The sequence below is a fragment of the Lithobates pipiens genome, unplaced genomic scaffold (genome assembly GCF_037356315.1).
Source record: "Lithobates pipiens isolate NorthernLeopardFrog02 unplaced genomic scaffold, aLitPip1_a1.2 Scaffold_28, whole genome shotgun sequence".
Lineage (NCBI taxonomy): Eukaryota > Metazoa > Chordata > Amphibia > Anura > Ranidae > Lithobates > Lithobates pipiens.
In genome coordinates this window covers 141,826,030-141,849,013 of record NW_027507789.1, presented here as the reverse complement: position 1 = coordinate 141,849,013, position 22,984 = coordinate 141,826,030, and the positions used below count along the sequence as shown (strand labels likewise).

The following is a 22,984-nucleotide window of genomic DNA, read 5'->3' as shown; positions in this document are numbered from 1 at the left end:
GACAATTTTGACACATTTGCATTTATACAGCGATCAGGGCTATAAAAATGCATTGATTACAGTAAAAATGTCACTGGCAGTGAAGGAGTTAACACTAGGGGGCGATCAAGTGGTTAACTGTGTTCCCCAGGAGGTGATTCTAACTGAAGGGGGAGTGGACTGACTAGAGGAAGTGACAGATCGTGGTTCCTATCTAATAGAAACACACGATCTGTCATTCCTCTCAGAACAAAATATGGATTTTTGTGTTTACACACACACACACACACACACACTTCCATGTTCTGTACCTCGTGCTCGTGATCGCTTGTGGCCGGCGGTCATTGCGACCATCAGCCACAAGCATTGACACCCCTGCTATGTAGCAGGCGTGTGCACGCACCTGCTATCCTGATCCCATGAGCCGACGTATAGCTACGATGGTTTGCGGGATCGTGCCGACCTGCCGTAGTATAATGATGGTGGTTGGTCGGCAAGCAGTTAATTCTCACAATCCTTCCCAGCATATACTTACCTTTCCTTTGATACTCCTCCACTCTGTTCAGCATTGGGAGCCAAAGTAAATATGCAGTACTGTCAGGAAAAGAAGTGCAAAGTCTTAGTGAAGAAACCAGACAGGGAGTGGCTTTGCGGAGACTGGAAGTGACGTAGTGTACGCTGCGTTCCAAACACACGGCTGTGAAACTGGAAGGGGATAGCACAGGACGGTGAGCTGATAGAGCTGCATCCCCGCAGCATGGATAGTTTAACTGGAGCTGCTTGGTTTCACATTGAGATTAATATCGGGCTGTGTGATCGATTTGGGACCAGCACTGGCATTCGTGGAAAATATTTTTTATGAGATATTTAGACTCAAATAAAACGAATCAAACGGATCTGCTCGATATGGAGTCTGCTTGCTTTTTTTCCATGTATTGCTGCTATTTTTGATGTCTGGAGTTTGAACCAGAGGTGGAGGATGTGATTTGGTTGGTGGAGTAAGGCCCATTGAATTCTTCCATTCGGTGAGATTAAACCCTTAGGGGTACGTGTGGAGCACGGCATGGAGGATAATGGTGTTGAGTGCACTTACCGATTGATCTATCTACAAAACTCACCCATTTAGCTTTCTCATGGACTTGTTCTATTTCCTGCACATCTATCACTGTATTTAAGACTGTGATTATCAGCACTATTTTGAGTCAGTTTGTGTATATATTAATTATGTACAAAGTAATTGTAAAATTGTTTTAATCATTTATATCTATAAAGAAGTGCATGTGCCATGGTTCTAATGACATCTCTGGGCCAATCAGTGCTGTCGGCATCATAGCACAGCATTTTTCTTGCTTTTTTGGCTGAAGAAAATTGCGATTAATGGTTTGAGGCATCATTCTAACGAGGCGGATCCGCTGCCTCGGAGTCCGCTTCTGCCCGCTAGCTCAGTGGGAGATCTCTCCGTTGATCTCCACCGAGCCGGTGGATGACAGGTCCCGCTCTGCTCACTGAGTGGCAGGGGTGCAACGGATCAGAAAACTCACAGATCGGATCGTTCCTCAGATCAGAGTCACAGATCAGATCATTTTTGGGATCAGAAAATAATAATTGAATTTGCAAAAACCTGTGAAAATTCCACCACCATATAGTCCCCACTGTAATATACATCTCCCCCACTGTAATATTGGCTGAGCATAGCAGGGTGTCGCCGAGTATGGCTGGGTATCGCCGAGTATGGCTGGGTATCGTCGAGTATGGCTGGGTATCGTCGAGTATGGCCGGGTATCGCCGAGTATGGCTGGGTATAGTCGAGTATGGCTGAGTATGGCTGGGTATCGCCGAGTATGGCCGAGTACAGCTGGGTATCGCCGAGTATGGCTGAGTATGGCTGAGTATGGCTGGGTATCGCCGAGTATGGCTGAGTATGGCTGGGTATCGCCGAGTATGGCTGAGTACGGCTGGGTATCGCCTTGTATGGCTGGGTATTACCAAGTATTGCAGGGTATGACCAGAGTACTGGCAGGGTATGGCAGAGTATTGCAGGGTATGGCAGAGTATTGGCAGAGTATGGCAGAGTTTTGGCAGAGCATTGGCAGGGTATGGCAGAGCATTGGCAGGGTATGGCAGAGCATTGGCAGGGTATGGCAGAGCATTGGCAGCCCACAGCGCTGCTGCCATCCGATCTCTCCCCTCCACTGTACAGATCTGTACACCGAGGGGAGAGAGGAACCGGCGTCATCATTAGTCATTTGACAGAGCGATCACATTGTAAACGCCGACGGGTGCACCAGGATGGCCGCCGCTTCAGAACTAGACCGAAGCCGCAGCCTTTCCTAAGGCATGTGCCGATCCGAACGGGGTGACCCCCTTCGGTTCACGGATCGGCGACGATTCATTGCACCCCTAATGACTGGGGGGCCTGTCGAGCGCTGCTGTTTCTTAAGGAGAGATCGGATAAAAACGGCAGCATGTCCGTTTTCATCCAATCTCACCCGATCTGCCTGGGATGGATGCGAACGTAGGGGCATCTGTCTGATTTTAGCGGATCGGATCAGGTCGTATGTCGGAGGGCATGTCACCGCTGACATCCGTCGCTCCATAGACTAGCATGGAGCGCTCGTTCAGGTTCGCTGTCAAAACTGTGGCGGACCTGAACGTTCCGACAGTGTGAAAGGGACCTTAGTTTCACGATTACTTTAGGAAGGGGGTAAAACATTCAAACCTTTAGCTTCTTTAATTTAACCACTTGCAGACCGGACCATTTTGCTAGTCAAAGACCAGACCACTTTTTGCGATTCGGCACTGCGTCGCTTTAACTGACAATTGTGCGGTCGTGCGATGTGGCTACCAAACAAAATTGACGTCCTTTTTTTCCCACAAATAGAGCTTTCTTTTGGTGGTATTTGATCACCCCTGCGGTTTTTATTTTTTGCGCTATAAACAAAAATAGAGCGACAATTTTGAAAAAAAACGCATTATTTTTTACTTTTTGTTATAATGAATATCCCCCAAAAATATATAAAAAAAAATTTTTTCCCTCAGTTTAGGCCGATACGTATTCTTCTACATATTTTTGGTAAAAAAAAAAAATCGCAATAAGCGATTATTGATTGGTTTGCGCAAAAGTTATAGTGTTTACAAAATAGGCATAGTTTTATAGCATTTTTATTAATAATTTTTTTTAATTTTTTTTTTTACTAGTAATGGCGGTGATCAGCGATTTTTATTGTGACTGCGACATTGTGGAGGACCCATCGGACATTTTTGACACATTTTTGGGACCATTGTCATTTATACAGTAATCACTGCTATATAAATGCAGTGATTCCTGTGTAAATTACACTGGCAGTGAAGGGGTTAACCAGTGGGTGGCAGTGTAGGGGTTAAGTGTTCCTAGGGGTGTGTTACTAACTGTGGGGGGGGTTGGGCTTTCATTTAGTGAACACTGATCTCTGCTCCAATTACATGGAGCAGAGATCAGCGTCACTAGTTGCTAGGCAGAATGGAGAAATGCTGTTTACACGGCATTCCCTCCATTCGGCCGCGCCATGAGACGATCGCGGGGATGCCCGCGGCGATCGAGTCCGTGGGTCCCGCGACCGGACTCACGGGGGTCCCGACCAGCACGGGAGCGATGGCAGGGCGGCATTGAATATTGGACGTACCTGTACGCCAATATGCCTGCCCGTGCCATTCTGTCGACGTACATCGTCGTGCGCTGGTCGGGAAGTGGTTAAAGGGTTTATAAAGTCACTATGGGGTTTATTTTAGGGATTGATCAATATCATTTTTTCAGTGCCGATATGATACCGATATTTCGGCAACCTCTCAGGCAGATAGCCGATATTGTGTGGCAATATTCTGTACATTTAAAAAAAAAAATGACACTTGTATACATCCCCGTAACAGGTACTCTTTATGGCGGGATCTAGAAGATCCCAAACCCCTCCTCTGCACTTGAAAGTATTCAAAACATTAAGATCGGCGTTTTTTAATACTTTATTATTTTTAAAACTGGCACTTTTAAGATGACAGTAATCCGGGAAGTGATGTCATAACATCACTTTTGCGTTACGAGATCCGAGACCCGAACGAAGCATAGGTGGGATGGGAGAGCCCAGGCGGTGGCGGAAGGCGACAGGAGAACATACCCTCTGGCTGATTGAAATAACAACCGAGCGGCTCCCGAGCCGCATCGGTTGTTATTACAATAATGCTGATCGTCTGCTCTAAAGCAGGATACTGGGCTGATGCCTGAAGCTGCAGACATCACCCCGATAAAACCCCTTGAAGCAATATCAGGTACGTTTGTGTTCGAAACTTAAAAAAAAAAGTGAATATCGGCCTTACCGATAATCGATCGATCCCTACTTCATTTACTAAAGGGAAATCCACTCAGTGTGCACTCAGAAGTGCAGTGGGGGGGGGGGGGAGGAAATGCAAGGAAAATAAAAAAGAGCATATTTGCTTGCACTTGATTGGATGATAGAAATTAGCAGAACTTCCCCTCATTTCAGATATTCCCCTCAGACCTACAACGACTGGATTTGCCTTTAGTAAATAACCCCCTATGTGACTTTATATGTATCCCCACCATAGTATGCTATTATTAACAAAAGTGTATGCATTTTTTTTTTTTTTTAAACAATAAGGCTAAATACCTTTTCTAACATCACAGCTGTGCAGTCACATGATCCCCCTTCGCTGGCCTTCCCCGAACTATGAAGAGAAGTGGGAGGGGCCAAGATTCCCCTGTGATGTCAGAGGGCCAGCACAGGGGGATCACGTGACCGCTCAGTGGCAGTGTGGAAAAAGGTATTTAGCCTTTTCATTTTAATAAATCACATGCACTATAGTTGATGGCAGCCTAAACCGGAGGGGGTACATGTATTTATGCTGCATGTTTCAGCTGAATAGAGGTGGGAGGAGCGAGGAAGGACAGCCACTTTCACACCGACAGGGAAGGCAGGGAGAGACTGTCAGAGCACAGCAGCAGGATGACTGAAACACGTAACTTGACCACGGTAATAATGGATCAGCAGCCATGGTTACCCTGGTAAGCACAGACAGGGGGCAAAGGAACTGGCAGGATCATCCAGATATTTTACAAGATAAGGGAAAAGTTACATAGCATGAGCACCGTGCTATACAGCATACCTACAGTGGATGTAAACCTGGTTCATGAAATTTGACCTAGGCACATACATCTGTAGTCATGACATGACAAATCACACCAGTGTGAACCAGGGATTCAGCTACAAATGACCTACAGTAGTCAGAAGATGGAAACACAAGTAAACAAAACTGATCACAATTTTCACACTGTGTGGCTTGGTGCTGCTCCCCTTAGCCTTCTGTCCTAGGTACATGCATTTCCTAACTCTCTCTGCATGTAATATATTTTCCGTACATACCATTTCACGCAGCTCCAGGTCCAGGCTTTGTATCTGTTTGGTAAGGTAACTCTTCAGAGCTGTCTGGAACCTCGTCATTAACGGCTGTGGATAGATAAAAGGTTTGTAATTTTTTTAATTCCATGCATTACATGTTCAGTCACTCACAAAGACCTGTTGAAAGATGGAGTAAAGCAGCCCATACAAGGCTCCATTTTCTTTTCTTCCACCACCACAGCTGGGCAAGTAAATGAATGTTAAAAAAAAATAAAAAATCACAGGCTGGTTGTACCCAAATCGATCGATAGATTGACTTGGGTACAATCTCCCTGGCCATACATGGATTGCATCTTCTCTGGTACTTGCAGCATGTATGGCTGGCTTAAATCTTTATTATTTGCTTGCAGTTGTAATATTAGAGTGTTACAGATACAAACATGCACATCTAATTTCCATATATACCAGTATAAACCAGAGATGCACTGATACCAATGCAGATACCAAGCATTTGCGCGAGTAAAACTCTGACTCGATTTGCGAGCCTTGTCTCGTAAGACAAGCAGGATTCAAGCCTCTGCGGTGTGCAGTACTGCATGTGGCCAGAGGGGGGGGTGGTGCCGGAGAAACTTGGCTCCCAAGTATATCTGAGCGTCTCTGGCGCTCCCCCCACCCCTGGCCACATGCGGTACTGCATACACTAGAACTAATTATCTGAGTTTAAATTTTTTCCCATAAACTTGCTTTGATATACGAGTACTTTGGATTACAAGCATGCTTTTGGAACAAATTATTCTCATAATCCAAGGTACTACTGTATACACACACTCAGGAGCTTTGGGGGAAATCACATGCAATTCGGACAGGAAACACCGCATTCCTGTTCAAATTGCATGCGATTTCTAGCAGTGTTATTTGCATTATTTTTTTTGTATTGACGCAAATCACACCACAAAGTATGGGTACACGGTATTGGTGAGTACTTTTGGCAAGAAAAAAAATGGTATCAGTGCAACCCTTGTATAGACTGTTGTTAAATAATTCTGCCCATTATTCAAAGCAAATAAAATTAAGATGCTACAAAAAAAATTATGATTATAGATATCATGGTTTGGCTGCTGCTTAGTAAAATAAGTACAACTTACATAGCTAAACCATAAATCTGTTGGGTTGCTGAAGATTTTACCTTTGCTCCAAATTTTCTACACAAGTTCCTCCATCCTCTTTAAAAATAGTCAAATATTTAAAAATCCTGAATGTGGAACATTCTATACTTTTACCAACAATAAATAATAATAATGTGTGATGCTATACCTAAATAAGCCATTCAATTTATACCTATATACCTCGGTCTCCATTCTACACAAATATCGATAAACCTATAGGCTTGTGTATACAGCCATTTATTGATGTCTACGCAGATTTTTCTCATTATACAAATAATCAGGATTGCAAAAGCAACTTGATACAGCAAAATAGGAGGTCAAAAGCAGATCAAGAAGCCAGGAGCAGATCTGAAACTCTCATGCCGCGTACACACGATCGGAATTCTCGTCGGAAAAAGCTCTGATGGTTTTCCCGTGGGAATTCGGCTCAAGCTGTCTTATCTACACACGGTCACATCAAATTCCGATCGTTTATACTCCCAAACAAAATTGACATCCTTTTTTCCACATAAATGGACCTTTTTTTGGTGGTATTTGATCACCTCTGTGGTTTTTATTTTTTGCGCTATAAACAAAAAAATAGCGACAATTTTGAAAAAAAAAATGCATTATTTTTAACTTTTTGCTATAATAAATATCCCCCCAAAAATCTCTAAAAAAAATTTTTTTTTTCCTTAGTTTAGGTCGATACATATTCTTCTACATATTTTTGACAAAAAAATATAAAAAAATCACAATAAGTGATTATTGATTGGTTTGCGCAAAAGTTATAGTGTCTACAAAATAGGGGATAGTTTTATGACATTTTTGATAAAAAAATTTTTTTTTACTAGTAATGGCTGCAATCTGTGATTTTTATCGGGATTGCGACATTATGGCGGACACTTCTGGTGCTATTTTGGGACCATTCACATTTATACAACAATCAGTGCAATTAAAAATACATTGATTACTGTGTAAATGGGACTGGCAGTGAAGGGGTTACCCACTAGGTGGCGCTGAGTTAAGTGTGTCCTGGTGAGTGATTCTTATGCCCTGTACACATGGTCGGACTCTATGGAAAATGTGTGATCAGATCATGTTGTCGGAAAATCCGATTATGTGTGGGCTCCATCTGACTTTTTCCGTCGGAATTTCCGACACACAAAGTTTGAGAGCAGGATCTAAAACTTTCCGACAACAAAATCTGATAGTTTAAATTTCAATTGTGTGTAGACAATTCCGATGGACAAAGTGCCAGGCATGCTCAGAATAAATTACGAGACAAAAGCTATTGGCTACTGCCCTCTTTATAGTCCTGTCATACGTGTTGTATGTCACCGCATTCTGAATGATCAGATTTCCCGGCAACTTTGTGCGACCGTGCGTATGCAAGACAAGTTTGGACCAAAATCCGTTGGAAAAAAAAAAATCAGACAGATTTTGTAGTCCGAATGTCTGACCGTGTGTATGGGGCATAACTGTGGGAGAGAGGAGCTGTGTGTGACACGACACTGATCACTGCTCCCAATTACACAGGGAGCTGTGATCAGTGACAGTGTCATTAGGCAGAATGGGGAAATGCTTGTTTACATTAGCATTTCCCCATTCTACCTCTTTGTGAGACAATCACGGGTATTCCTGCGGACATCGACTCCGTGGGACCCGCAGTCACGGTTACGGAGCTCCCGACGGGCGCACGAGCGCCCCCGCAAGCTGCCTCTTAAAGGGCAACGTACAGGTACATTAATCTGCCTGTACACGCCCTTCTATATATCTGCGTGAGGTTGGGAAGCGGTTAAAATGTCACTAAACCCACATCATGAAAATATTAATAAAACGCTGTAATACATATCCCAAAAAATCTATAAAAAAACAAAACAAAAAAAACAAAAAAAAAAACACAAAAAAAAACGGTACTAGGCATATATTGATTATTTTGCACGTCTACAAACTAAACTATAGGATAGATTTGGGACTTGTATTTATTTTTTATTGTTTCTACTGGTTATGGCTGCGATCTGCGATTTTTAGCAGGACTGCAACATTGCAGCGGACAAATCTGACCCCAAATTACCCTTTTTGGGGATCAGTGAGATTATTACATAATATATATAAATGCACTGATCAATGTAAAAATGACACTGGCAGGGAAGGAGTTAACACTAGTGGGCGATTGAGGGGTTAACTGTGTTCCCTGGGTGTGTTCTAACTGTGGGGGGGGGGTGGGCTGCCAGGGACATGATGACAGATCACTGTTCCCGGTGACTGGGAACAGAAGATCTCTGTCATGTCATCAGAATGGTGTTCCGCCTTGTTTACAAAGGCAAATCCTCATTCTGGAGGACCGCGGGTCATCGGCGGACATCTAGTCTGTCTGACCCGCGAGCACGCTCCTGCAGCTTGCAGCGGGAGCACCACTGCCAAAGTGAACCCGCAAATGCACCACCGCGAGCTGACATACAATGCCGGCGATTCGCGCAGGGGAGCCAACCTGATGCAGTCCAACTGTGGCAGGCAGTCCTTAAGCAGTTAAACAAGTCTGAAATGACGAATCAAACTTTTTGACGAAATTCTAATTTTAAAAGTTTTCTAATCAAATTCAACTAGCTTTAGAATAGGAAAAAAAGCAATAGAATAAAAAAATAGAACAGAATGAGTATAACCATCTTTAAATTTCAAATAGAATAGAAAAGAATAGAAAGTAAAAGAATATAACAATTTCCCAAAATTCGAATAAAATACATTTGAAATCGAACAGAAAAGGATTAGAATAGAAAATAAAAGAATAAGATGTTGGCGCTGCAATGAGGGCGTGGGAACGCCGATACACATATTCTGATCTTGTCCTACATTGGAAACCTTTTGGGGCGAAGTTCACCGTATTACACAAAAAATTACCGGATTATGTCATCCCAGATAACGCTGCTTTTTTCCTACTGCACCACTCTGAGATCCCTATCAAAAAGTATAAGAAGTCGTTGATACGGCATTGGCTCAATGCAGCAAAGGCGTGTATCCCCATCCACTGGAAACAGAACTCCCCCCGACTATTGCTCACTGGCTGCGGAAGGTGGAGGACGTGAGAAAACTGGAGGACTTGGTCTTCACTGCACAACATAAACAAGAACTGTTTAAGAAGACCTGGGACATTTGGACAACCTTTATTTACTCTGAAGAGGGACGACGCCTTCTAAATTTGTAGTGTCCCCCTCCTCTTCTAGGCGAACCCGTACGCCCCGTCTGCCGCCATGCCTTCTCTTTCTGCCTCTCTCTCTTCTCTTGCTATCCCCCTCCCTCTTCCCCCCTTCTATCCCGTAATTCGCCCCCCAATCTTGCCCTCCTTACAGTATCAGCTAGATCTTTCTCTTTGTATGGGAGACGTGGGGGTGAAGTGGGAGAGACCCCAACACTGACTTTTCCAACTCCTTGGATCCGGGTTGTGTGTGCCCAGAGCGGGAATTGGAAACTGGAAACTGACGGGTATATTGTCACATAGCTGATAAGTCGCTTTGGATGATAGTTTATTGCTGTATGATTTCTATAGCTGTATTGCTGCTCACACCCTTGTCTGTAATGTATGTCTCTCGCCCTTGTTTTGGATTGAATAAAATGTTATATTTGAGAAAATAAAAGAATAGAATAGAAAAAAAAATAGAATAGAAAGAATATAACAATCTTCTGAAATTTGAACTTCAAATATAAAAGAATAGAAATTAAAAGAATATAACCGTATCCAAAATGATGAATAAAATAAATTTGAATACAATAGAAAATAAAATAGAATGGAATAGAAAAAATATAATAGGTTCAACTCAATGTCATATATATTTGTATATCTACTAAAATACAAATATTATTCAAATTAGATCATATATTATGTGAAAATCTTTGTATGTTTTCATAAGTGTATTACGTTATGACTTTATTATTGTATTATTGAGAAACAAAAAACAAATAAAATTTCTTTGGAAAAAAAAAAAAAAAAAAGAAAAAAATATAATAGAATAGAAAGAATATAACCATCTTTCGAAATTCAAATTTAGAATAGAATACATTTGAATAGAATATAAAAGAATAAAATAACATAGAATAGAAAAAAATGAAATAACATAGAATAGAAAAGAAAGAAATAACATAGAATAGAAAAAATGTAAATAGAAATAAAGTAATAGAATAGAAAACAATAGAATATAACAATATAACAGTTTTCCAAGATGTGAATTTCAAATAGAATAAATTTGAATTTGAATGGAATTTAATTTGAATGCAATTCGAAACATTTGAATTGATTAAAATTTGAATAAAAGAAAAAAAAAATCTGAAAACGAATTAAACAAATTTAACAAAACAAATGTATGTAAATAACGAATTGAAAAAAAAAAAATGTTTTATTCTGCACATGTGGCAACTCTACAAAAGCTCAGTCTTCAGTGAGATTCTATGCTAAGCATTTCTTTCCTACACATATGAGCAGCCTATGTGGCTATAGAGTCACATATGTTATATTATACACAGTGGTAAATGACAGCCCACTCCCTCCCTCCTCCATATCCACTAACCAGCTATACACAATGGGGGACATGTAGATTGATGGAGGCTTCACCTCCTTGTTATTTTAAGATACAGGCTGGAGGGGCGTGACTGGCAGAAATCCACCCACAACATGTTTTTGCCCAAACAAAATTATAAAGATTAAATTTCAAATATATATATATTGTATGACAATGTAAACAGTTTATTGATATTATTTATTTTTAGTCTGTATTCCAAAGGCTGTTTTTTTTTCTATTTTGAACATATGACCAGCAGCAGAGGGCTAAAAGCTCGTCCTGCTTATGTTTCCCTGCAGACAGCCTGGGAAAGAGGAAGGTCATGTGACAGCTGTATATTGTTTAGAAAAAAAGTACTTGGATTTTTTTTTTATTATTAAAATAATTACAGTGCCATCATCCACATACAGAAATAGAAGGCAGAATGTAATTTAAACAGTGTGTGTATAGTATCACTTTAAGGGGAAAAATGGATCTGAATACTTGCTAGGAACATTCTGCTCTAGTTTTATTTGTTACAGATTTTATTACCATATTGCTCAATATTCACCATAAACATTAGTGCTCAAGAGTATGCAGTGAAGCAGAGGAAGTACAAATGCAGTGGATTTCTGTTTCGTTCAAACTCAAATCTGCTGATACTCCTCATAAGGTTCCAAGAACTTGCAAGCATTGCATTTGCTGTGAGCATAAGCACAGTAAATAAAAGCCAAACCCCCCCCCCCCCCCCCAAAAAAAAAACCTGCATTTACCAAAGCACATTACTTAGTAAACATACGCCTGCAATATGCAATGAAATTAATTAAAGTGGTTGTAAACCCTTACAAACCACTTTGACCTACAGGTAAGCCTAGATTAAGGCTTACCTGTAGGTCCAAGCAATATCTCCTAAACCTATATGGTTTAGGAGATATTTGCCCGAAAACGGACACCGCTGTCTACGGCGCATGCGCCGTAGACAGCGGCGCGCAGGCGCACTGAGCGCGGCAGTTCCAAGAATGGAGCTGCCGCATTTGTCGACTCCCGTGCGCATGCGCGGGAGTTACGTCATCGCGGCTTTGCCGAATGACAGCTGCGAGACGCCACCAGCAAGATGGATGCGGCGGACTACAGGGGACAGCGGCGACTTCGCTGGCTCCTGTGTCAGGTAAGTGACACATAATGGGCTACTATGCGATGCATAGTAGTCCATTATGCTTTACCTTTGCAGGGAAAAAAAGAGGAAGTAAACTCATCAGGGTTTACTTCCTCTTTAACAGTATCAGCATAGCTTAGGAACTCTCCTAATGCCCATATTTACATACCCTATGTGACCTCAGACAGGCGCTGGCACCCATACTGCATGCAGGAGGTGTTTTTCCTGGTATCTGCACCCAGCTGCATGCAAACAGCCTATGGAAGTGGATGCAGCGGCTGAACAGACACACCCACATGCCCAAGTCCAACAGCTCCGCAGGAGCAGGTATATGGCCTGGAATGCACAAGGTCTGTGATCAGGGCCATGTACCTGCTGTTGAATGTGACTGTGTCTGTGCGGTAGTTGCATCTGCTGCCTGCACACAGCTGGGGGTGAATGCAGATGCCAAAACAAACCTCCCCTGCATGCAGTACGGGTGCCAACGCATGTCCGATCTGTAAATGTTTTTTGTAAACGGATCTTGAGCTCGGGTTCATACTAGCGCGATCGCAGAGACAGCATATGATTCGCACCCGCCATGCAGGTCCCGATCAAATGCGATCTCTGACCAATGCAAGTGCAGCCATACAGTTGTATGGCTGCACTCGCATTGGATTCGCACAGAAAATAGTGCAGGGACTTGTTTTTCCCTGCACTAGATTCAGATTCCATGGGTGTTCTCACCTATGCGATCCGATTCCTGTGCAAGTTCAGAGTTCGCACTGCGATCTGTGAGCTAAACTGGAGGTGTCATTATGACACCCACAGTGGTTCGCACGAGGCAGTGTGAACTGCCCGCAGGAGAGGAGCAATGCGGGAACCGGTGATGTATTTGCGCTGGTTCCCGCATCGCATCAGTGTGAACCCAGGGTCAAAGTGATTACACGTAATATTGATTGCTAGATGAACGGTATATTTTATATTTATAGCGGTTTGTTTGCTCTGGTTGTGGAAGTTGTCTAACATTCTTACATGATTTGGATCCAAAACCACTAATTCTGATTCTTCATCTTCATCATCCACTTCCTCCTCATCAGTGGAATTGTTTTCCTTCTGAGGGTCAATAGGTTCCTGCTCATGTTCACCATCATCCAAGTACTGTCTGAAAGAATGCACAGAAGCATATGGGGAGGAAGTCACAACTCCTGTGTCACCTGGGAAAAAATAAATAAAAAAATTCTAAAAAGGCTATCAAATAAACTATAAAATACGAATTCTTTGCTATTGAGCAATACAGGATATTTTTATGTGACAAATGGGTTGATTCACTAATGTTTACCAGATGTGATAAGGGTATCACATAACTCATTTGCATAAATTATTGCATGTGATAAACTAAGCCAAACTCACCAAAAAAATACAGATTATGCAGTATTTAGGAAAAAAAAAAAAGTTCTGGTATATACCACATAAAAAGCTGTTAATTCCAATTCACAAAAGGACCAGAGCATTAAAAAGCATGCGATAATTACCACTAGGGGTTGGCTGGCAATATCACATGCTTGCTCATCCTCCCCCCATTTCCTGATCTGCTAAGCTGCATGCTCGGATAAGGGTCTGCTATGGATTTTGAGTGGGCCCATGCTTTTTATTTTTTATTTTGGCGTGGGGTTCCCTTTAAAATCCATACCAGACCCGAAGGGCCTGGTATGGACTGGGGGGGGGGGGGGGGGATCCCACACTGTTTTTTTTTCATACTTTTTAATTGTCTGGCTTTTTTTTTTTTTTTACAATCCACTGTTAGCGGGATAGCCACCGACAGCTGATGAGTTGGTTGTTAAGGATGCGGCGGCTGGCTTCCCACCTGTTGGTTAGCAACCAGAGAACCCCAGGCTGTATTTTGACAAATACCGGACTGCTCCTTAGCAACCAGCTCATTGCAGTAAATTAAATAATGTGGTAATTACTGCTAAATTGAACAAATAGCACATTTGATTGATTAACGGTAAATTCTTAGTGAATTGAACATTCACATCTGATTTACTGCATGCGGTATTTCACTTAATTTTATTTGCTGTTATTTAACACTTAGTAGATCGGCCCAAAAGATTGATAAAAAAGGTCAAATTAATGTTACACTCCTTATAACTAACAAGAAGACTCTCCTTTCCCCTCACTTTCTATGGGTAACCAATAGACATGTGCAGAATGAAAAAATGTGTTTTGTTCCCGATAGATTCGTTATGTTACTAATATTGTTTCAAAATTAGTTTAGTTTTGTTTTGGACTACATTTAGTTTAGTTACGTTTTCGTTAAATTCCATTTCTTTTATTCATTTTCAAATGAATTCCATGTTTGGAACAATTCGAACTCGGATCGGGTGAAAAATGATCGGCCAATTAAAATTCTGTGAGAAGAATAGTTGGTTGTTAACCACATCAGCCCCGGACCATTTGGCTGGCCAAAGACCAGAGCACTTTTTGCGATTCGGCACTGCGGCGCTTTAACTCAGTTTAGGCCAATACATATTCTTCTACATATTTTTGGTAAAGAAAATAAATAAATCGCAATAAGCGTTTACTGATTGGTTTGCGCAAAAGTTAGTGTCTACAAAATAGGGGATAGTTTTTTGATATTTTTATAAATCATTTTTTTTTTTTTACTAGTAATGGCGGCGATTATCGATTTTTATCATGACTGCGACATTATGGCGGACATGTCGGCCAATTTTGACACAATTTTGGGACCTTTTACATTTATACAGCGATCAGTGCGATTAAAAGTGAAGTGGTTAACACTAGGTGGCACTGTAGGGGTTACGTGTGTCCTAGGGAGTGATTCTAACTGTGGGGGGGCTGTGTGTGACACATAACTGATCACACACTGCTGGGACTGCTGCCGGAAGTGACGCTGATCGAGCTCGCCGCTCGTTTATACATTGTTTGCTTATTCCTCTATGCTTGTGAGTACCTGTTTGCCTTATTTTAACTAATAAATATACACTTTTAAATACTACACCATGAGGTATTCCTCCTCTTTGTTTATACCCCCCTATGTGATACTGTGATGAGACCTTCCATCCTGAGCATTCTTAGGCCATCCTTAAAGGGACCTTAATAGGCAGGGTAAAAATGCCAACCAGGACCTGGGGGACCACAATAGGAAACCTTAAAGGGAAAGACCACCAAGGACCACAAAGATATATACACCCACGCTGTAACCTTACAGCAGTAAGGTAAGGGGACACCCATATACCGACCACACAGGGCTGCACGGGATACCCACTACTTACAGCACTTTTTTGAATGTTGTTTACAAGCACCAAACTTTTGGACACAGATAATTGTCACACTGTGCACCTTAAAAGCCATATACTCTGCTTCTGTTGGACATTGAGTTTTTGTGGATTTATATAACTTTTTATTATTATATGTATTTCTTTACCTTCTTTGCTTTTATTATTAGTTGATTATTCACATCCTCAGTGCTGCTTATTTGGTGGACTGAGTACATGCACTGTTTTCACTTTGTGATTGCACGTTGGATATTAGCAATAATTTTCCAGCACGTAGGTTCATTTTTCCCACAATTTTGGATCTACTTTTTATTATTATCTTTATATTTTTATTTTTTATGGAACACCCTTTTATGTCAGGAATGGCTTTATTTGTCTATACATAAGTCTCAATATTTTCCAATATTATTCGGTTTGCTATATTTATTTTATTTATATTAATTGACCCCTCTTTTAGGATCAGCTTTAACACCACCATTAGATATCACTTATCCCACTCATCTTTTATATATTTAGTACAGCGCACCACTACCTTTTTAACCACATAACTAATCACTGCTCTGGATTACAGGGAGATGTGATCAGTGACAGTGTCACAAGGCAGAACGGGGAAATGCTTGTTTACATTAGTACAGGTACACCCATTTGCACAGCCGTGCCATTCTGTCATCGTACATCATCGTGCGCCGGTCGGGAACCAGTTAAAGAGGTTATAAACCCTTTCTGTGAAACTTGTACCTATAGGTAAGCCTAGAAAAGTGATGAACCTTGGCACCCCAGATGTTTTGGAACTACATTTCTCATGATGCTCTGGCACTCTGCAGTGTAGTGGAGTATCATGGGAAATGTAGTTGTAAAACATCTGGGGTGCCAAGGTTCACCATCACTGGCCTTGAATAAGGCTTACCTATAGGTAAATATCTCCTAAACGTGTGCTCAGTTCCATGACTGGTGGCTCTCGGGAGCTTGCGCGGGAGTCACGTGGCTCCAGCCATTCACAGAGCCAGAGTCCATGGCCCTGGAGTGAAGAGGGGCGAACATGTATGCGGCCTGCAGCTGGGACAGGGCTGGCATCATTTGCAGTTAAGTGTCACATAATGTGCGATGCATACTAGCACATTATGCTTTTTGTTTACAGGGGCAAAGGAAGGAAGTAAAACCCATCAGAAATGTAAACAAAACAATGCCAGGAACAGAAAATTCTGAAAAAAAAGAAAGAAAAGAAAAAGCATTGGGTCCCCCCTAATCCATACCAGGCCCCTCGGGTCTGGTATGGATTTTAAGAGGAACCCCTATGGCACTTTTCCTAAATGGCTCACCCCAAAATCAATACCAGACACTTATCCGAGCATGAAACCCGGCAGGCCAGGAAAGGGGAAGGGAGGACAAGTGAGCGCCCACCCCCCCTCCTGAACCATAACAGGCCACATGCCTCATTATGGTGGGGGTGCTTTGGGGAGGGGGGGGGGGAATCGCCAATCTCCCCCTTTCCCGACTTATCGGGCTGTATTCTATAATAAGGGTCTGGTATGGGTTGGGGGGGGGGGGGGACACCACTCCGCTTAAAAAAAAAACTCCCCTTAGAATCCATACCAGACCTGAAGGGCCTGATAAAGATTTTTTTTTTAAGATTTTCATATTGCCAGCATGGATTTGTTTACAGTACATTTCAGCTGTTAGTGAGGAAGCCCGCTGACAGCTGATGAGTCATCGGTTGTTAAAGCGGTTGTATAGCCCGCTTGGTGATTTGGTAATGAGCCTTACCTGTAGGTAAAATGAATATCTCTGCATGCACTCTGAAGGTCCAAGGTATTGTGCCAAGACTTCAGGAGCTTCTTACCAGAGCGGAGGGCGCCCACGCGCATTTGAGGGAGTGATGTTATCGTGGCTCCAGCCACTCACAGCATCGGAGCCCGCGAACTCAGAAGAAACGCCGGGGGAACATGTCAGCCCGCTCAGCTGTGACTGGCCTTCGGGGGGGCTTTGTTTTAAGGGAAGTATTTCATAATGGGCTAGTATGCTATGCACATTATGAATACTGTGCAATGCATACTAGCAGATTGCGCCATTTTTGTGCATTTTTTTTTTTCTCTAAGCGGTTTACTAGCCCTTTAAGGATGCAGCGGCCAACTTCCCGGAATGCTGCTTAACAACCAAGCTATTCTTCACACAGAATTCAAATTTATATTTTTTCGACTAATCTGAATTCTGAAAATGTGGAATTTGTTAGAAAACAAATAAACAAAACTAATTTCAACTAAATTCATTACTATTCGTTACCATTTCAATTGGAGATTCACATACATCACACTCTGAATAACCAAAAATTGTCCAAATTTGTATTCGTACCGAAACACATTGCAGATGTTTAGTAACCAACAGGCTCAGTACAAATGGCGAGAAAAGTGAAGTGAGGGCAGATTCGAAATATCACTTACAATAGAAAGCCATTATAGGACTGTAAATGGGATGGCTTTTTCGTGCACCCCATATGCATACCTGGCTCTGATATGTTCTCCATGTCTTGGGACACAACCGACCTCTGTTCACTGGTGGCAGAAGTAGAGGATGCCATAGCCTGGGTGCTTGTTACCACTGGAGTCATGGTCTCTTCAGTTGACTGAGTAGAAGGGTTGTCTTGCAAAGTCTGTTTGAAAAATTGCAAAGGACATATGGGTAGAATTGAAATAAATATGTTATATGCGCTATAGCCATGAAATGTAATTTGCTTTTCTCTTGCACTTTAATTAATACTTCCTCCAATTTCTGTTAGTATGTTGAACTCCTTCTCTGGAGCTTTAAAACATCTCATCTATTACCCAATCAACTAATGTTTTATAACATGGAAAAAAAAGAGTTTATTTAAAGTGGAAATAAACTCTCCTATCATTTTTCATCCACAGAAGCTGCCATCTTTGCCTCTGTTTAATCTTCAGCTGCCATGGTGCTGCACATGTGATCCGTTATGACACCAGCCATTGGGTGGTTTGACAGTTTGGTTGAGAGCACAGCCAATGTGCAGTTAGCATTCCCGGCATGCCGTTTTTTGAAACGGTTTAAATCAATGGATTTACTTCCACTTTAATGCTGAGCTCAAGGCAAGCGGCTAAACTGCCAAAGAATTCAAAATTTTATGCAAACCCAGACAGCATCACTAGATCCTCAACTTCCACTGCAGCAGAAGAATTGCTTGGTCAAAACACTGCTAACTGGACAATGATGTAAGCATCAGTGCACTAATGGTGTAGCCCAGTGGTCTCAAAACTGCAACCCCGGGGCATGATGTGGCCCTTTGCTTGCTTTTATCCTGCCCTTAGGGTGCTATTTTTGTTCACTGACACCAATGATGGGGCACAATTCCTCCTAATTACACCAACAATGGGGCCCAATGACACCAATGATTGGGTACAATTCCTCCAACTGACACCAATGATGGGATCCAATCACACCAACGATGGGGCATAATTCCTCCCAGTGACACCAATGATGGGACCCAATGACACCAACGATGGGGCATAATTCCTCCTACTGACATCAATGATGGGGGATTGTTTACTCCTACTGACGCTGGGACATTTTGTACTCCCGATAGCCACAGTCCAGCCCCCCCCCCCCCTAAAGTCTGAAGGACAGTAAACTAACCATTTGTTTAGAAAATTTGGAGACCCCTGATGTAGTCCCTCTATTCTGCTGTCTCACCCTGTCAGAATATGTGCACTGTAGCACTCCTAATGCCCACCCTACTTCCCCCAGGCCGATTGTTGCTGGGGATTATAAAAAGTTGACAGCAGGAGTGATGCAAGCACTGGGCGCACTTAAAATACTGTATATTTAATGACGTAATGATATTTAATACATAATAGCTTCAAACAACCATTATACAGATACAACTTCTCCCTCTTTAGCTGTTATATATTCAGCAATTATGCCCTTGTCACATTTGGTGGACACTACTGCGTGGCAAATGCGATTCATTCAGGTTAATAAGGCCGCGCTGCTACTGCCCCAAAACCACATGCATTGTATGCGGGTGCAGCATTTAAAGTGATTGTAAATACCCTTACAAATACCCAGTGAAGTGACTGGTCTCAGGTGAAACACAGAGATGAACCAAATCCTCCTACATAAGTTGTACTTATTTATCTACAGCAGTCTTTCCCCTATATCCATTTAAAGTGTGGAATTTACACAAGATCTCCCATTTCTGAAAAGCAGGTGGCGGAGAGCTGAAGTTACGTTACATCTGTGAGAAGAGCTCAGAGAGATCATTTGAGGGAAAAGAACACAACCCCCCCTCCCCCCCCCCCCCCCCTTTCGCACAGGCTGCAGGAACAGGAGCTGAGGCTGTCAATCAGCTGGAGTTCCCTCCCCTGTAACCATTTTTCTCTTGGTGTCAGGAAGCCTTGTCAGAAGTGACTTATGCTGTTAGTAGAGAAATGAGGCAGCAGACAAAAGTGACACTTAGTCCTCTGGATTAAGACAAGTACACACTATAGAGGGATATGCTTTTTTTGTTCATATTTCATGTCTGATGTTTACAACCACTTCAAAATGGTTTTAAAGGCTCAAGACTTTTTACCTCCATGCATTCTATGCATGAAGGTAAAAAACCTTCTGTGAGCAGCGGCCCCCGAGTCCAGCCTAATACTCACCTGAGCCCCTTCTCGAACCAGCGATGTGCAAGAGAGCTGAGTTTCTCCCGGGTCTCTCATTCTTCATTGGCTGAGACATTGGCTCTTGCTACTGTCAATCACAGGCAGTGAGCCAATTAGGAGCTGCATCTGTATGTGTCTTCTGGATTCATAGAGTGGGGCTCGGGAGCTAGCAAGCACCAGTGCCCCCAGAGCCAGTAGCTTGCTATTGGGGGCACTGGCTGAAGAGGAGGAGCCAGGAGTGCCGGCAGGGAACCTGAAAGGAGGAGGCTTGGGGCTGCTCTGTGCAAAACCACTTCACAAAACAGGCAAGTATGACAAGTTTGTTTATTTTATTTTTAAATTAGCCTTTAACATCACTTTCAAGGGTTAACACAGGCGGCAAGGAGGTGACATATTGTCTCCTCACTGCCTGTTAAATGCCTCTGAAAAAGAAACAGAGCATAAATAGCTTTTCAGAGGAGAGGTGTTCCTTGCTGCTATTTTTAACAAGTCCTAAAAAGGCTGTTATGGTCGTATAGGATTAGGGTTCAGGATTAAAATTAACATACAGACATATACACACACATAAACTTACAGTATCTCACAAAAGTGAGTACACCCCTCACATTTTTGTATATTTTTTATTATATCTTTTCATATGACAACACTGAAGAAATTACACTTTGTTACAATGTAAAGTAGTGAGTGTACAGCTTGTATAACAGTGTAAATTTGCTGTCCCCTCAAAATAACTCAACACACAGCCATTAATGTCTAAACCGCTGGCAACAAAAGTGAGTACACCCCTAAGGGAAAATGTCCAAATTGGGCCCAAAGTGTCAATATTTTGTGCGGCCACCATTATTTTCCAGCACTGCCTTAATCCCCTTGGGCATGGAGTTCACCAGAGCTTCACAGTCCTCTTCCAGTCTTCCATGAGGACATCACAGAGCTGGTGGATGTTAGAGACCTTGCGCTCCTTCACTTTTCATTTGATGATGCCCTATAGATGCTTAATAGGCTATAGGTCTGGAGACATGCTTGGCCGGTCCATCATATTTAACCTCAGCTTCTTTTGCAAGGCAGTGGTCATCTTGGGGGTGTGTTTGGGTTCGTTATGATGTTGGAATACTGCCCTGCGGCCCAGTCTCTGATGGGAGGGGCTCATGCTCTGCTTCAGTATGTCACAGTAAATGTGGGCATTCATGGTTCCCCCAATGAAGTGTAGCTCTCCAGTGCTGGCAGCACTCATGCAGCACCTGACCACGACACTCCAATCACCATGCTTGACTGTAGGCAAGACACACTTGTCTTTGTACTCCTCCCCTGGTTGCCACCACAAACACTTGACACCATCGGAACCAGATAAGTTTATCTTGGTCTCATCAGACCACAGGATATGGTTCCAGTAATGCCTGTGCTTAGTCTGCTTGTCTTCAGCAAACTGTTTGCAGGATTTTTTGTGCATCACCTTTAGAGGCATGTTCTGAGTGGAACCTGTCCTGGTAAACCGCGGTATGGTCTTGGCTACCATGCTGCAGCTCAGTTTCAGGGTCTTGGCAATACTTTTCATAGCCTAGGCCATCTTTATGTAGAGCAACAATAATTTTTTTTAGATCCTCAGAGAGTTCTTTGCCATGAGGTGCCATGCTGAACTTCCAGTGACCAGTATGAGATAGAGTGAGAGCAATCACACCAAATTTAACACACCTGCTCCCCATTGAGTCCTGAGACCTTGTAATACTAACGAGTCACATGACATTGGGGTGGGAAAATGGCTAATTGGGCCCAATTTGGACATTTTCACTTAGGGGTGTACTCACTTTTGTTGCCAGTGGTTTAGACATTAATGGCTGTGTGTTGAGTTATTTTGAGGGGACAGAAAACGTAAACTGTTATACAAGCTGTACACTCACTACTTTACATTGTAGCAAAGTGTCATTTCTTTAGTGTTGTCACATGAAAAGATATAATAAAATAGTTACAAAAATGTGAGGGGTGTACTCACTTTTGTGAGATACTGTATCTTTCTAATAGTCTATTGGGGATGGAGCAGCCTTTTTTCCCCATGATATAATTGCTACTTGCTGTTTTCAATCTATTTCAGATGGGCATTGTGACGGAACCGATCCCACACTCCGATTGAGTGCTTCTGTCAGTATACCGCTTCCTAAGTCTGAATATAGATATCAGATATTCCAACCGCTCACAAGCACAAAGCAAGACGACACTCGCTTAGCTGCTCAACATGGACTGCATATGTAAATGTAGAATGTTGTGATTTATCCACAGCCGTTTCACTGAGTATAATTATATATATATATATATATATATATATATATATATATATATATATAGATGATCCACACACCAAGAGATGCTCTTAAAAAACCTTCATCTTTATTCAGTTATGACTAAGGCCTCAAAAGGCTCAAAGATTTTTTTTAAGAGCAACTCTTGGTGCAGATCATCTTTCTATAGAATGTTATGGTTTCCATTTTCAGAAAAGGCATTCCCCTTGTGAGTCTCTACCTTCTCTTACCTCGCCACTTGACACTTGAAGATCCTTCTCTGTATCATCAACATGTTCCATATCAGACCTAGGGCTATACAAATAAATGACATGTTAAAGGATATCTATTGTGTAAAATGGTGTATTCTGATAACTATGCGGTTATATTTTGAATGCTAGCATTCAATTACAAATTTCTTTTTTAACCACTCCCTGGACCAATTTGCAGCCAAAGGACCAGACCCCTTTTTGCGTTTTGGCACTGCGTCACTTTAACTGACAATTGCGAGTCATGGGCTCCAGAGGATGTCGTATGACGAAACGCGTAGGGCATGGCCTAGGACGTACACAGACTCTTCCT

The 22,984-nt window shown here is 42.2% G+C and overlaps 1 protein-coding gene across 2 annotated transcripts in view; it reads right to left on the bottom strand.

Annotated features, from left to right (window-relative positions):
- Positions 1-22,984, bottom strand: part of CCDC40 (coiled-coil domain 40 molecular ruler complex subunit) — a 188,852-nt gene that overhangs the window by 155,746 nt on the left and 10,122 nt on the right. For both annotated transcript variants that reach the window (XM_077459623.1, XM_077459625.1), the window contains exons 2-5: positions 22,654-22,717; positions 17,977-18,124; positions 13,214-13,395; positions 5,391-5,474 (exon numbers count right to left, since the gene is read on the bottom strand). In XM_077459623.1, the coding sequence (XP_077315749.1) occupies positions 5,391-5,474; positions 13,214-13,395; positions 17,977-18,124; positions 22,654-22,717 (478 nt within the window). The remainder of the gene's footprint in view (positions 1-5,390; positions 5,475-13,213; positions 13,396-17,976; positions 18,125-22,653; positions 22,718-22,984) is intronic.